The 17,203-nt window shown below is 41.8% G+C and overlaps 2 protein-coding genes across 4 annotated transcripts in view; one reads left to right on the top strand and one right to left on the bottom strand.

Annotated features, from left to right (window-relative positions):
- Nucleotides 1–17,203, bottom strand: part of ERAP1 (endoplasmic reticulum aminopeptidase 1) — a 144,131-nt gene that overhangs the window by 85,285 nt on the left and 41,643 nt on the right. The window lies entirely within an intron of this gene.
- The window catches only part of ERAP2 (endoplasmic reticulum aminopeptidase 2), a 40,084-nt gene continuing 30,421 nt past the window's right edge, over nt 7,541–17,203 (top strand). Inside the window, exons 1-3 of one of the 3 annotated variants that reach the window (XM_070569619.1) lie at nt 7,541–7,804; nt 10,055–10,753; nt 14,442–14,580. In XM_070569619.1, coding sequence (XP_070425720.1) covers nt 10,197–10,753; nt 14,442–14,580 — 696 coding nt within the window. In that variant the 5' untranslated portion in view covers nt 7,541–7,804; nt 10,055–10,196. Of the gene's footprint in view, nt 7,877–7,924; nt 7,963–10,054; nt 10,754–14,441; nt 14,581–17,203 lie in introns of those variants that run through there. The other 2 variants (XM_070569620.1, XM_070569621.1) reach the window with 2 other exon arrangements.

Below are 17,203 nucleotides of genomic sequence, written 5' to 3'. Positions count from 1 at the left end.
TTCCCCTTGAACTGATACGTTATCTCCTCCATCTTCATTATATCTTCTAAATGAGTGAAATTCTTATCCAAGTAATGGGAAAGTCTGTGAATATTGTTACAGGAAAATCATTCAAGATCTGTGCCTTGTAGAAAAGTTTTAATTAAAAAACGCAATTGAGGGGCTGGCCCCGTGGACGAGTGGTTAAGTTCGTGCACTCCGCTGCAGGCGGCCCAGTGTTTCCTTGGTTCCAATCCTGGGTGCGGACACGGCACTGCTCATCAAACCACGCTGAGGCAGCGTCTCACATGCCACAACTAGAAGGACCCACGACGAAGGATATACAACTATGTACTGGGGGGCTTTGGGGAGAAAAAGGAAAAAAAATAAAATCTTAAAAAAAATGGAATTGACTTTATTTATTTATTTTTTTTGAGGAAGATTAGCCCTGAACTAAGTGCTGCCAATCCTCCTCTTTTTGCTGAGGAAGACTGGCTCTGAGCTAACATCCATGCCCATCTTCCTCTACTTTATATGTGGGATGCCTACCACAGCATGGCATGCCAAGCGGTGCCATGTCCACACCCGGGATCTGAACCAGCGAACCCCAGGCCACCAAAGTGGAACATGCACACTTAATGGCTGCGCCATCGGGCCAGCCCCTGCAGTTGACTTTAAAGCACCCAATCAGGATACTTTTGGAGAGAGGCCAATTCCTCCATTTCTGTTGTCCCTGCTGACATAATGAAGGCTATACCTCCAAAGCATAGTTACTCAAGTACTCAAATTAGATTTAGTAATGGAATCCTGTGAGTTCTGACTCCTGGTTCTCAACTTCACATACCAGAAATCCAAGCCTACCTAGAAATCTGATTATCCTGGGTCTGGCTTGTGCATTAGACAAACCTGTCTAATTGCTTTTGAGATTGTGTGATTTGCCATAGGATGTATGTTTGCCTAAAGGGTTAACACTATGACAAATGACTCTGCAGTTACGCTTGTCACCACTAGATGAAGCTACCACTGTTTTGCTCTCTTCTCTCAAGAAATTTGTTGTGTGTGGCTACTAGATGACACTGACGTGGAATTTAAAATCTGTAACAAAGATTTCTCAAAGTTGCTTTGCTCTGAGGGTAAGAGGACCAGTCCATTTTGCTAATTTCAATAAAATCAGAGAGCTGAGTGTTAAAGAGCACATAAATGGCTTTAACACTGTAATCCATGGCTTCTCTGGTCAATAGCTGTTTATTTTAAAAGACATATGCATCATCCCCTTCTCTACACTGACTAATTTTATACCAATTATTGGCTTCAGGGAGGTGCAAACAAGGGACATCAGTGGAAAGAGAAAGCCTCCATTTCCTCTTAGATAAAAATTGAGAATCAGCCTACTCAACATATTTTCATAAGCATAACCATGAACCCACTCACTTTTACTTAGTTTGCAAATTTATTAGAAGGTAACAAGATCCAGAATTTCCATTGGAGAGGGTCACAGGAGCAGCAATCTGGCTGGAAGAAGGAGCTGTGGTCAGGGCTCGGTTGTAGCTTCATTTGCATATAAAGAACTCAGTCAGATGATTCACCCTATAGTTCAGGGAGAGAGCTGCAGGAGGTGATGAGTGTTGGGTTAGGGAAGGCTAAGCATGAGTTGGGTGAAAACTACTCAATCGTCTGCCCGTCGATTTTGTGGAGCTGTTGTAAGGTGATCAGACATCTAGTCAGACTGAAATGGTTCTGGCAGATGAGGATAATGTCCAGGCAAAAGGCCTAGGAAGACCTTTTCTGAAGCTTAGGGAAATCTGTGGGGGGACAGGGGCAGGGGATAGGTCTTTCCACTTGTAATAATGACACACTATGTAATTGGACTTACTCTCTCACTGAAAACAACTGTAAACACTGACAAAATACAAAAATATCTTTGAAGCTTCAAAGACTAAAAATTACGGAGCCAAGATTCTAGAGAGGATGGAAATCCAAGAGGCATTTAAGGATGCTTTTGTACCAGGGGCGTTTGCAGGTTTGGAAAAAGAAACTGAGAGGCTGAACTAAGCTTTGAACAATCTCACAGGACCAAGGGAGACAAAATCTGAGTTCAAGACCTACTGAGTGAGAGTAATGAGCAAGAGGAGAGCAGTCCCTGACATCCAAGGGCTGACCTGATGCTCACAGCCAGGCCTTGGTGTTCTCCTGTTGAACATAAACAATTTCACAGGACATCACCATCAGACAAGACCACTCTGTGACCAGGATGGATGAAGACAAAAGCAAGCTGACTCTGTCGTCTTGTCTGAACACAGGCAAAACACAAACACTGTCCAAGCCGCAAAAATGGCCAAATACCTCCATATCCCAACTGACCCATAGGAGGGGCTACTGTTTCACAACCTTAGCCTTGTCTAATCTTCCCTCCTCACTAAGACCCGTCATAGAATCACCCCCACTTCCTGAGAACATCTAAAACAAAAGAAAGCTCTGCGTCATTAAGCGCCCCCCAAATCACCCAACCCATTCTATAACAAGTCCTTTCTGACACCTTTCTGAGAGGCCCCAGGGTTCCCCATGGTATACATTCTCCCTTCGGTAATGAGTAAAAAGACCCAACTTATTAAAAAATCACTACTCACTTTTTTTACCTAGTTGGGTGATGGATCTTTTTTCTTGCTATCATATTCCTGAGCTTTGTGTTAGAACACAGTTAAGTTACTTGGAAACAGTGTGACCCGTTCGGACCTCGCTGTTAAGGTTTGTTAGACGGCACTGAAGCAGTGCTTTATCTGGGTTTAATTGCCCCCCGCTACTGAGGAAGACCCCCTCTGAACTCTACCTGTTGGGCTGTCCACCTTGAGGTTTTCCAGTCTGACTGGTGGGCACAGGTCCTTCCACTTCCACACACATCAGTGTGGGCACAAGGCACTGTTACCTCTAACCCCTTCCAGCGGTCAGCCTCCGGCTCCACTATTTTCTGCACATGCATGTGCTTATCAGCGATGGGCTGAATACTTACGAGAACATTCAGCAGATCTCCACAGCGATCTGTCTCTCTCCCCTTCCCTCCCTCCCTTTCTCCCTTCCTTCCTTTCTTTCTCTCTCTCTCTCTCCCTCTCTCCCTGCAGCTCTGTCATCTCTGGTATTCATCCTATGAATTCTAGTTTCCTTGCTCACCCAGACTCAGACTCAGCTGCATCTCCTCAACTCAACAGGTCCTCTGGGCTGTACCTCAGTTCCCGCTCCCTGGACGGCTGCAGGATCTCTCTCAAGGTTACTGGTAAGCTGGCCTCATTCATTTCCTTCTCTTTGGGGAATGCTGCCTTCAGGTGCCTGATGACCATTGTCTTGCAAACTGTCTTTTGTCCACTTTTTTTGTTGTTTCAAGTGAGAGGATAAATTCTAGTCCTTACTCTATCTTGGCCAGAGTGGAAGTTCTTATAAGACTTTTAAGCTCAATCTTTAAGTATTGGGAAGCCAAGCAACACTGATTTGGTTTAATTGCTTTTGTCACTTGAAAGCATAAAAATTTTCTTTCAAAATAAAGTATTTAACAAGCTCAGAATCATTCTGGTTTATTTTGCAACCATTTTTCCTGTTTGAAAATGTCACCAGTTCTTTAGGTAATCTTTAACTGGAAAATGACAGAAGCACCAGAACTTTCCATTTGGCTATTCAACAAAAATTTAAAATGTGGTACAATTTCCGTTGTCTAATGCCAGATTTTGCTTAATATTCTGTTCTACTTTAACAATGTAAGACTTTTATTGTTGCATTCTTCTGTTTTCGTTTTTAGTAAATGTTGTGGAAGGCATGCTAAAGATATCAATTTTTGAAAAACTATCTTCCTGTCACTTACCGACTTAAACTTCTGACATTATGCTTTTTACTTTTCTACTGAAACTGAACGAGTTTAAAAGAAGCTACAGAATGCATTTTTTAGGTAAATTCTACCTCTCCTTGTCCTCGTATTTTGCATAGGCCCTGGGTCTTTGTACTATCAGAAACTTCCTTTTTTTAAAATTAAAAATATTAAAACTATGTTATAGACTTTGTTTTGCTTGAAAATGTACAGAGACTTAGCAATAACTCTGGGAAGTATTTTTAACAGATTTTTAGAGATCCTTTTGAAAAGAAGCGGAAGGCAGAGAAAAGGAAGTGGTTTTAAAACCTTAAGTTGGCTGGGCATTCAGGGTGATCCCATAGAACCGACAAGGGCCAGGCTGGGCTTATGTTGAGAGGAGGAAACTCAACAGCAAAAAGGGAGAAGGAGATTCAGTAATGTTTCATTTGTTACAAGGCCATTGATCATTTTGTTTATCTTGAAATCTCGCCACCTGCAACACAGGCAGCATTAGGAAGTAATTTTTAAGGCATCTGTGTGCCTGAAATAATGTGCAACTAGCTTCATTTGCTAATTATTCAGTTTGCAGCACTTAGAAGGAACAATCTTGAAACAGGTCTAGGGTGGAGGTTGAAGATACACGACAGAAAGGAAAGAAACATTTGATAATAATGGAGGAACTGGAAGAAACTTTGTACAGCACCCACAAGAGTTCAAAAAGATGTAGCAACATGCAGTTATTACACCTCATTTGCCTCAAGGTCAACACTTTATTACAACCTAGCATAATCATGATTATTATTGTAAAAGTAACTGATGCATAGCAACAACTTTAGAGTCTATTAATCATTTATAAACAGTTTTCCACATATTATCTCAAATTCATTTTGACATTGACAAAAATCCTTGGTAATAATTAAGGAAAGTATTGCCTCTAATTTGGAAATGAGGAAGTGACTATTTTAAGATGGTGACTTTAAGTCCAATTCTTTTGATTCTAGGTCCAGTTTGTAACAAAAAACTTGCGTCACTAAGACTTAAATCTATTGAGAACACCCTAAGGAGATGGAAATATTTTTAATACATTTGAGAAAGATTTCTACTAAAAATTAGTAAAATTCTTTGAATATTTTGACAAATAAGTCAATTTTAACTCTTTGGAAAATTCACTTTAACTCATTCATTCTCACCTGTTTGTTGAGGACCTCCGAGGTGCACACCACTCTGAGAGGCGCTGGAAAGAGGTGGCCGTGTAGTGTTTGGCCCCGAGCCCTTAGGAGTTAATAATTTAAGGAAGGATATGAAGCACAAACCTGTTAGCATAAGGTAAGGGCCAATACAACTGATTAGACAAGTGCCTATGGTCAGGGACTGGAAAGAAACCATGTGTCACTGCCAAGGTGACTTCCTGGAGGTGGCAATTTCCTTGTGACGAGTACGTTTACACAGGGGACACTGAGAGAGATACATTGCCCATAGAGTGGCAGCCTCAGTAAAGATGACGAAATGCTAGCTCATCCAGAAATGGAAAGTTCTCTGATCTGCCTGAAGCATGGAGCAAGCGTAGGGCAATCTGAAAAGAAAAAAAAGAAAAATATTGAAAATGCATTCACCCATTCAGCAGAGGGTCTCTTATATGCCAGGCTCTGCTCTAGGCTCTGGGCATTCAGTGCTGGGCAAAGCAGGCAAACTCCTGCCTGCAAGGAGCTTACATTCTAGTGGGGAGACACATAAAACAAACAAACCAATCAATACATAGTGAAGTATCAGGAACTGATAAATGCTAAGAAGAAAAAATAAAGCAGGCTAAGGGGATGAACACTGGGTGTTGGCAGGGGTGGATTCAGGGAGGAATGCTACTGTTGTAGACAGAGCCAGTGAGGAAAGTCTCTGAGCAAGAAACAGTTCCAAAGACCAGGATGAAGTGGAACAGTGAGATATTCCTTCTCAGTGAATTCCCTAAGCAACAAACATCCCAAAAAAGTGAATTCTCTCATCGGGAAAAAAAAAGTTAGAAACCCCTTTTGGTATGAAAATGTTTTAGATAATAAGCTATGAAGTCACGTGGACCCTACTCAACTTTCTCTTCTAGGATTCTGTGTTAATCTGATGGCCCTGTTTCCTCATTCTCCATCATCACTTCTGTGCTAACAGGCAGGGGAGAGTTCTGAGAACACACAGACGCAACTGGGCTGGGGCCTGTGACAAAGAAGGTCACAGAACTACGCCAGTTTCCTATGCCTCCTTCATCCCTTCCCTCCCCCTGCCACAGAATTAGATGTCCAAGGGCTGGCCTGTGGTGCCTCCTCTTCTTTGTGTTCTTTCCCTCACTTACCTATTTCCATCCATCCCCTCTCTACCCCATGGTGCCCCTCTAACTACATGAAATGCCTCTCTGAGGGACCCCATTCAGCCTTGTGCCTCTGGCCTTAGGTGCAGGCTACCTCCTCGGCTTTTGCTCCTTCTATTTTATCAAATTGTTCATCCAGGTTGAAATGATAAAATTTATAAAGAGAAAAGAAGTTAAACCTTGAGAGTGAACTAGGATCTAATCATGGCAGTATTTGAAACTGTAGCCAAAGGCACAGCAAAGAAACTTGAATGCCCAGCAGGACAAGGTATGAATACCAGTGTATGAAGAGGGTTTATAGACAAGAAGGGCTAAGCTCGTCATTTTTCACTCAAGAATAACACTTGTGCGGGTGCGTTGCCCTTTAATGCACTAGGATCTAAACCAAACACCAGACAGAGCATGAAAAGTTTCATGTGGCCCATAGGATACCAGTTGTCCACCCACGGTCTCCACACAGGGAATTGCTCCTCTTGTAAAACAGGAAGAAACCATGGAAAGGTTTTGATCAGGCGGGTGGCATGATCAAGCAGTAGTTCAGAGAATTAATCTGCTGGCTGGTGTCATACAAGTGGACCGCAGGGCCAGGCCTTGAGAAGACAGCAAGACTTGTTTGAAGGCCTTTGTGAGGAATGATGGGGGCCTGGACTGCTTTGATGACTGTGGGGGTTTTTAAGTTGGATAAATGGAGATTAAAAAGGAAGAATCAACAGGACTTGGTAACAAACTGGAGAGGAGCAGAATCAAAATAGTTATGTGGTCCCATCATAGATAATGGAGGAAGGCTTGATGCAGGTAAAGTAAAAGCAAAAGGAAGCAATCTGGGGAAAGAAGACATTGTGTGGGTCGTTAGAAGGACACCCATGAAAAGACAGCCCATCAGGCCAATGGAACTGTAGGAGCAGAAGCCTGGAAGGAGAGATCAGGGGAGAGAAATGGGGGAAGAAGGCGGATAAATGAGAAATCTCTACACTTGAACATACTCTCTGAGGGAAAGAACGAAGAAAGAAAAGAGCAGAGGACAGAGGTTTCATCTTTGGGGAAGGCCCACTTCCTGGGTGGTGAGGAAGAAGAGGCCCAGCTAGACTTGGCAGATAGAAAGATGGAGAGACGAGGGTGGGAGACAGTCCCTTGATGCCCATGAAGCAAGAGGTTATAGATATGGAAAAGCCAGGGACAATCACCTCTGATCAGGGCCATAGACACCCACTGGGAGGCCACTGGTAGCCTTGGAGTGATGTTTTCAGGAGTGGGTGGACAGAGGTTAGATGTCATGGCCATAAGGACACAGCACAGTGAGGAATTCAAAGTCCTGCCTTAAAACAACTTGGCATTAAAAAGTCCAGACTAGGTTCTTTACACCTGGGGAGAAGTGGGTAGGGAAGATAAAACAGCAGAGCAGCCACCGAGATGCTGGAGTCCTGCCCTGCCTTGCATGGTGTAGCTTTTACTCTAAGCCACTTGTTAATTTTTCATGCTTTTTGGACTAAGCTTGTCTTAAGCTTCATTTACGCCTCTGTATATGCTAATGAACCTGCTAGTGCTATAATCAGGAAGTGTGCCGAGCTCCGAGCCTCACCAGAACAGAAAGTGAAAGCAAAATTAAACTCCCTTTCATTCAAACCTGCAACGGCGTGGACTAGGTAACACATTAACATTTCTCTTGAATTTATCTTAAAATCAGAATTTTTTGGTGAGAATGACCTGAACTGAAGGTATGAAACTACTGTATTGAGGAGGTTTTGTAATCTAGGCAGAGGGTCTGGGAAAGGGGCTGACTGTGGCCCAACTGTGTTGGAAGGTAGGTGCAGCTAGGGATAGGATTTGACTTACGAATCTCTCTGTTGAACTGACTCACTTTCCTTTGGAGATCTTTCAGCCTCTTCCAAATGTCTGTTGCGGGTCTTGTGTCTTCATTCCCAGAATGTTTTGTTCGCTGCAATGCTATCGCAGGCGTGGTGCAGTTGGGGGAGGGGCACGACTAGCCGGAGGATCAAGGGGCAGGAATTTAGGCCTGATTCTGCCTCAAACTGCCTGTCTGACGCTGGGAAAGCCACTCGCCCTCAGTTTCTTTATCTGGACACAAAGGACTTGTACTAACTGGCCTTTAAATCCTTGCCAGTTCTAAAGTTAAAGACTATATATGCAAATATCAAGGCCTTTCTCTCCACTCTTACCAAAAGAATACGCCTTTCTTTGGGTGTGTCAGCTACAAATGTGGCAAAACTACTCCTCAATTTAGGCCAGAGGATGTGTTATAATAATCACAATAAGAATTTAATATTTAACATCCATTACATGCTTCCTGTGTGCTAGTTGCTGTGCTTTGCCAAATTCTTCGCATGAATTACTTAATCCTCATACTGTGAGGACAGTATAATTATTACACTATTTTATAGATGAGGAAACTGGTGCTCAAAAAATCAATAAATTTGCCCAAGATCATTCAGGTAAACATGACGGAGATAGTATTGGAATCCAGGCGTTCTGATTCCCAAGCTCAGGACTAACAAATAAGCAATTTTATTTTTCAAACCATCAGAAATTCAAGCTAATAGACCAGTTCTGGTTTTATGTGTCAGAGGGTCTTGGAACATTGAGATTGGGTAGCAGTAATTTAATACTTGTCTGAAAAAGAGGGAGAAGTGTTGTTATATAATCGTTATTTTATTCTTTTTTTGTTTGTTTCTTTAACAATACTTGTTGATCTGCATTAATATTGCAAATTTAAAATTGAAGTAATTGTTCAGATAATGAATTCTGAAGAACATATTAATGATCTAAAAGAAAAGGCAACCATTCATGGGTTTAACTTGGAGCAGGGAGCAAGTAAATAGAGGCAGGTGGAAGGGTGAGAGTCAGAGTTGAATCAACCAGATTAACTATGTTGTTTGTCCTAATTTTGTATGTTTTGTAGCATTAACCTTCCCATAAGAAGAAATTGTCTTAGTTCTGTTTTACAAAGGCAGTGAATTCAGTGTAATTTGTATTTTCAAAGGCAGCCTAAGATTAGGAAGACCAAAACAATTTTTTGAATATTCTCAGTTAGAATATTATAAACTCAAATTTTGTTTCCATGGCTTTAGATATATTGGAAATAAACCGAAGGTAAATACTTAGCTTGACTAGCATCTTCTACTTCAGCAGCCATAGAATAAGGCCACTCAGATGATGTTATTTATTTATTACATGAGGTAAAGTTCACTGCTATTAATAACAGTAATATCTGGTATCCAAAGAATACAGAATATTCTTCATGACTTGTTAAGACAAAATGGAGACACCTGGGCAGTTTCCTTTCAGGTATCCAGGCATACTCTTAAAATGATGTAGCCACTGTTAAAAACATTCAGTGTGCAATGAATTTACACACTGCCTTCTGCATATTGCACAGGAATGCAGAGAGGAAATTTTAAGGCAGAGTCCTTTCATTTGAGCTGTAAAGGATTTTTTTTTTTTTTTTAAAGATTGGCACCTGGGCTAACAACTGTTGCCAATCTTTTTTTTTTTTCCTGCTTTATCTTCCCAAACCCCCCCCACCCCCCCGTACACAGTTGTATATCTTAGTTGCAGGTCCTTCTAGTTGTGGGATGTGGGACGCCGCCTCAACGTGGCCTGACGAGTGGTGCCATGTCCGCGCCCAGGATCCGAACCCTGGGCTGCCACACTGGAGCGCGCGAACTTAACCGCTCGGCCACGGAGCCGGCCCCTAAAGGATTTTTATTTGTAGTAATCAGATGACAGCTCAATTTCTGCTTTATTTTGTGGATACTTGCCTGATTCTGACAGAGAGCAGATTTTCCCCATTCACGTATATCCTTTTATTTTTTAAGATTTTATTTATATATTGAAATCTTTTTCTTCATGCTATAAACAGTTTTTTTTTCTTCTAGATTAAATCTATTTATTGAAACATATTATTCATATCCTGTGTGACGTAACTGGAGCCACCGCAGTATTATGGAAAACTGTGATATTTGGACTGGATATTAACTTGTCTTTTAGAGAATAGATTTAGTATTCCATTCTTCTGCAATGGATAATTCATGCAGAAAACTAATATTTAATATTTACATAGGATTTTACTGCTCAGCAATCATCCTGCCCAAAATGTGCATTTGTTCTTACTTCTCAACGCCATCTATTGATCAGTTCAATAAGGATGCTGGGACTTTCCCAGTAGCCACCAATGGGCAACCATTTCCTTGGCATGAGCTGAGGCTCCCCACTGTGGTCACTCCTCTCCGCTATGACCTTTTTGTCCACCCAAATCTCACATCCCTGGACTTTGTTGCATCTGAGAAGATTGAAGTCTTGGTCAGAGATGCCACCCAATTCATCATCTTGCACAGCACAGATCTTGAAATCACAAATGCTACCCTTCAGTCAGAGGAAGATGTGAGATATAGGAAACCAGGAAAAAAGCTGACTGTTTTGAGTTATCCTGCTCATCAACAAATTGCACTGCTTGTTCCAGAGAAACTTATGGCTGACCTGAGATACTATGTGACTATTGACTTCCAGGCCAAGTTAGCTGATGGTTTTGAAGGATTTTATAAAAGCACGTATAGAACTCTTGGTGGTGAAACAAGGTAAGATGTTGCTCCAGCTGTTTCTAGTTTCTTATGATACTTTCCTTATGGGGTACAGCTCTTTGCCAGGAGTGTGCTTCAGCAGTCATTCATGAAAAACCCAATAAACTATGGGAAACTCCGAAGAAGGAGAAGCTCTGTGATTCCTAAAGGAAATCTCAGTGAAAGTGGGAAGACAAGATGTAGAGGCATAAACAGCTGGAGGGAGAATGAGCAGGAGGAAAGGCCAGTATGTGACTGTGGTAAGACAGATATGTGTATCTGCTAGGGAAATGGATGGTCAGTACAGAGAGCTGAAATAGAGAAGGCATCTCAAAGGAGGTGAGTCTTGATCTAGGACTAGAAGGAAATGTAAGAGAGATTTGGGTTGGGAGAGAGGAAGTGAGAACACGTACATTGCCCAGGAAACAGCTTGACTCAAATCCAGGAGGAAGGAACAAGTCGGTTTGGAGAATTGAGAAATATGGTCTATTCAATCAGCTCATGTTCATTGGGCACATGCTATATGCCAGCCACTGTTCTAGGCACTGGTGAGATACGGATTTGACAAGAAAATAAATTAAATGGACAAGACAAGAGATAAGTGCTATGAAGGAAATAAAACAAGACGTTACAGTAGAGCCTAAGTGTAGCTGGGGATTGAGACGAATTTGCCTGAGTGATCAGTGAAGTCCTTGCTGAGGAGGTGCATTGAAACTGAGACCTGAATTTTTTTTAAAAAAGGAGACAATTGTGAGGGCATCAAAGGGCAAAGTGTTCCTGGAAAAGGGCTCAGCAAGTGCAAAGGCTGTAAAGGTGGGAGTGATTGAGAAAAGAAGGCCAGCGTGGCTTGAGAGGGAGCAAGGGAGAGAAGGAAAGGGAGCAGATCATGTAGAGACAGAGACTCTTATGAGTAGTTTAGGCTTTTACTCAGGTGCAAGTGGAAGTCACTGGAAGCTTCTGATCTGATGTATGCTTTATAAGGATCAAGTGTGTGTTGAGGCTACGAGAGAGAGGAAAAAGTAGACGCAGAGCAGTCATTTAGGAGGTCATCACAGCAGCTCAGGCAAGAAATGATGGTGGCTTGGGCCAGGCTAGTGGCGGTGCTTATGGAATGAAGCGATTGAACTTGCCATTTACTTTGGAGGGTTTAACAGAGAGAATTGCGGACATGTTGGTTATGTGAGGTGAGAAAAAGAGAGGAATCAAGGATGCTTTGTAGAGTGGATGATTTGGTGGTCCAGGGCCTGGGTCCATGTGGGAGGGAAGAGGAGCCTGGTTTCAGTGCTCTCCTACCTTTCATCAATTGCATTCAATTGCCAGTTGGAGAAACCCAAATACAATAGCTTAACCACATAGGGGTTATTTTTCTCACGCAACGAGAAATCCAGATGTAGGGCAGCTCAGGTTTGCTACAGTGCTCTTCGTGTTATCCAGGACCTGGGGTCCTTCTATCTTTCTGCTCAGCCACCCTTGGGATATGGCTTTCCTCCTAAGACAAGATTATTTCCGCACCTTTAGGCCTCAAGTCCATATTCCAGGTAGGAAGAAGGGGGAAATAGGGGAGAGAAAAAGGCAAAAAGAAACATTCCAGCTGAGTCTGACTCCTTTTACAGAGCTTTCCCGCCCAAGAACTTCAACTAGGCCAGAACGAGTCATATGCCCACCAAGTTGCACGAGAGTCTAAAGAAGTGATCCTTTTATCTGGGCAAATTGCCTTCCTGAACAGAATCAGGATTCCGCTGGAACTGAAGAAGGGGAATGGGATTTAGCAGTGTCCATACATGTACATACGTCTTCTTCCCTTCCCCGCCTTAGGAGCTAACTGCCCTCTGGGGCCTCACACACCCACTTCACAGCCCCAGCAGTCCACTTAGGACAGCACTTCCCCGGACACATCTCTTTTCCCTCCCCTTGGGGATGCTTCCCCATTCTCAGGCACCTGTTCTCAGGTCCAGCACAGTATCTGATAGGAAACTTATCAACTTCTTTTCACCTACGCACCCTGTGGCCAGTGATGGGTATTTTTATTTTTTCAAGGGACAAAATGTTCACCTAAGGGAAATACATTTTAAGGGTATAATTTTGGGAGACTGGAGGGGGAGATTTTTTTGGAGTAAGAATTATGCCTCCCATAATTAACTGCAGGCTATTTCTGACTCTTCTTATTGACTTATTGAATCAATCTTCTGATTGATTAGTCAGCTCTCTTCATACACAGTCACCTAGTAGGTATAACATGAAGGATGATTTGCAGGAGAATGTCAACTGAGTGTCATGATCTCTTTCTGCCTCTCACACACACACATACACCATGTGACACACAATACACAAACACGCACACATACAACTTAACCTAAAATACAAAAATAATTCAGTCAACAATAGTTATCTGAGAAGCAGGAAGTCACTACTTTGTATGCAGAACTAAAATCAATTGTGTAAGTATCAAAGCAAATCCTCAAGTTTTTGCTTTTCCAATGTAAGTCTTAACTATAACTGAAACTTCACATTAGTGAAAATCATTCCAGGCACTTGGAATTCCTTTACATTTCTGGGACCTGCTACCAGATCCAAGTAATACCCCGAGGACCCAAACAAATCATTTAGATCCCACAGCCTCACTTTTCCAGCGGGTTTTATAGAAATAAAGTAAATTGGGGCAAAATTACCCTGATGGCCCTTCTTTTTTTGAGACGCCCCTCTTGGCCCTTTTCACTCTTTATCTGACCCTTAGCTTTTCTCTTCTCCCCTCCCCCAGTCAAAATCTCCACATTTGCTTCTTAATTGAAGCTTTAAGCCCAAAGAATAGATCTGTAACTACACAATGTCAGGCATCATAAAGCGATGAGCATAGAGCTTCATCCGAGGGTCTATCTATTATAGTCTGAAGACTGGAGAGGCTTTGCTGGTAAGCAGAGAGAGCCAGGAGTGTCTAGAGGCTTAGGTCCTCCATGGAGACCCTTAGTCAACAACCATACAGGAATCTGAAAGCCCAGCTCCTTGCCTCCAGTAAGGAAAACTGGAATGTGTAGTTTGCATTCCAGAGCTCCCCGGGGACCAGGCTGCAGCTGGGACCCGGCCGGCCGGCCTGGCTTCTTCCTACTCCCTGTCCTGCGTCCCTCACTCCCTTTCCTGTTTCTCTTTTCAGTATGTTCTTAATAAATCAGAGTCTGCTTCCTGGGAACACTATCTAAGACATCACTTGTATATAAATATTATTATAAATAATTATACAATTATTTGTATAAATATACAATTGTATAAATATGAATAAATATATAGTTATTCAAATGTCTGATTGAAGCTCCCTCAGGTTTAGAGATGGTACCAAACTACTAATTTCCTAGTCAATTTTGAGGTCAAGTTGACTGGGCGTGCCTGTCTCAGCCATTTACTCTCTAGGGATCCTGGTAAGCTCACTCAAATTCTCTGAGCCTCAATATCCTTGTCTGACATGAGCATGAAGGAGATCATGTAAGTAGAGTGCCCAGCACTGTGCATTATTTATGATCAGCAGCTACTAAGCAAAATTTTGCCCTCGTTTTCTTCAAAAATAGAGTCTGAAGTCACTAAGATTATAGTGTCACAAATCAAACATATTACCTCCAGGTTTGATAAGCTGTGTTCTGAAGGTACAAATTTGTTTCTGTTTTTTTTTATTTCATTTGTGTATTCTGGCCGGGGGCGGGGGGTCTTCTTTTCACAGAACAATTGCAGTAACTGATTTTGAGCCAACCCAGGCCCGAATGGCCTTCCCTTGCTTTGATGAACCACTGTTCAAAGCCAGCTTTTCGATCAAGATAAGAAGAGAGAGCAGACACATTGCGCTATCCAACATGCCAAAGGTATTGCCATTTTCAGAAACTTTGGGGGAATTGCTCTCAAGTTGAGCCTTGGTCTTTATTGTGTTTTTTAAAAAATATTTCCTCTGTTTTCAGGACTTAAGCCATTAATTTGTTTTTAATCTGTCTACGTATCATAAAATAGCCTCAATCCATCTAGATTTTAGCATCATTCTATTTGAGGCATGGTTACACAAGAAGTTTTTTTTTTAAGTGATTTTTATTTTATTTGTGTTCGTATGGAAACAGTGTTCTTTTAAATCAGTGTTACTTGGCCAGTGATGAAATTCAGAACCACCTAGAACAGTACTTCTCAAACTTTAATGTTCACATGAATTGTCTGAGAATCTTGTTAAAATTTAGATTCTGATTCAGTAGGTATTGGGGTGACACTCAAAATTCTGACTTTTTAACAAGCTCCCAGGTGACGCCACAGCTAAGGATCTAGAGAACCCCGCCTGGGCCCCACCCCAGGAAAATCTGATCTAGTCATCTATGATGGAACTTAGAAATCATTTTTTTTGTTTCATGGGTAGTTCTTAAAATTACTTATTAAAAGTTATTTTTTACAGTTATACACTTTTTTAATTGAAAGGGACCTTTGAAAACTTTTATTTGGTTCAATTTGTACTCAAAATGCAGAGATTCTGAAAGACACAGTAGACCCTGAGCCTCACAAGATACTTGCTCACTAATGATGTGCTTGCTATTTGCGTTGTTGAACAAGATGTAAAACATTTCCTCATTGCTGCTTGGAAAGTCGGACAGAAATAGAGGTTCTCCTGACAGTACTTCAGCAGGATGAGCAGCACAGAAAGCAGCCAGGTCATCATAAGCAGCAAGTGGCCCTCCCATCTTCCTCTCTGCCCTGCACAGTGACTGCCTTCTGTGGATGAAACGAAGAAACGAGCGGATAAGCTGGACACTGAAGTTCCCCAGATTTCTGATTAATGCTGGAAACAGTATGCTCTGAAATACTGGCAGAGCAGATCAAGGGGAAAAGTGACAACACTCCATGTGACATACATACCGTAGTTTCCCCATGGTCATACTGACAGCAATTTAATTAGCCTAGTTATTTTCAGGTAAAATGATCTGCCACCTTAACTCCAAGTTTTCTTTCCAACTGAGTGTTCGTTTAAGGACAGTTCAATCTCTTTCCTGGCAGCTTTTTATTAATGTAATGTTTCAAATGAACAATCATGGAGGGTGAAGTAAAAATACAGTTAGTAAAGCCTTCTAATTAAAATACAATGCAAACACAAATGACCATTTTGTTATTATATTCGAATTTAAATTTTCTATCTTCAGAAACATCCAGTAACTTCTCATATTTAAGAAAAATAAGTGAACACTTTGAAAATATTTTATACAACCCTGAATCAGTTAACTGGACCAGTTCTCTGGATTGTGTCTTTTTCAGCCAATACTGAACTTAGCTTTTTGCTTCTCATTGACATGCCCAGCCCAGGCTTTCATGGTTAGCCGGAAAAGGAGAACTGAAGTAACGCTACAGTTATATTCTCCGGATAGTAATTACAGCACTTAAGATGGGTTATGGACTGGTAGGAAGAAGCAATATATACTAAGTTCTCAATCTGTATGGTTAAGAATACAAGATTTAAGGGAAGTGAAGTGGCCACCCAAGCACTAGCAGAGGCAACATCTCTTTTGGGCATTTCTTTGTCCCCTTCATCCTTAATGGAACACATACTTGCTGGTAACACTTGCTTTGCAAGCAGAGTCCTGCCAACACTGAGAAAACAGCTAGATCCTTGTCTAGCAACAAATGCTTTATACTTGGAGCTTACATCACCATCCCGAAGAACTTACGCTAACACCCCATACACTTCCATTTAAGGCCAATGTTAATCTACATGGGTCACTCCAGGTTCCTGAACAAAACTCAGCCTCCATGGGCTATATCTTCCTCTGGGGAGAGAAATCAGAGGGAATGTCCGTCTGTCTCCTAACCATCTCTGCCACCAGCAGTCCAGTGTGACAGATTCTCATTTCCCCATAGTCCCACAGCCTTACCTCCTCCTCCTTCCATACACTTGACTAAATGGTTTTGCTGCTGAGTTTGATCAGAGGACTATAATCATAATGGCCCATCGCTGGTCCCCATCATAACCCTCTCCTCTGCTAGGAGTATGTCCCCATGGAACTCTGGTTGAATCAGACTCCTAAAAGAGATTGTTGTTGGGCAAAATTAATTTGCTGTATAGAGATAAAAATTACAGCCCCATATATATCCCTCCCTTTCTTAGAGTATTTGGCCAGTGTATTCTGCTTTATTGGAACTTAAGAATTGACTTTTTGATAGAATTCTGTAGAATTAAATTATGTAAATTTTAATAGCACAAACATTTGTCATTGAAGTAGGCTAGGCAGTTTATGGTTAATACTTCAAGCTATTTTCTCTCACCAAAGCAAATTGCAATCTTATCCAAACACATAAAACATGCTCAATAAGCCCTAGTTAATACTGCCAAAAGCCTGACACCTTGAAAGGAGTGGCCAGGGTGGAGTAAACTAGTCTGCGAGTTGTTACCAATTTGAAGAAAGTGGTATTTTCATATTACTGGATCTGTATCCACTCAGTATTTAGGGGCCTTGTACCATG

The sequence above is a fragment of the Equus przewalskii genome, chromosome 13 (genome assembly GCF_037783145.1).
Source record: "Equus przewalskii isolate Varuska chromosome 13, EquPr2, whole genome shotgun sequence".
NCBI lineage: Eukaryota > Metazoa > Chordata > Mammalia > Perissodactyla > Equidae > Equus > Equus przewalskii.
This window is presented reverse-complemented; position numbering and strand designations above follow the sequence as displayed.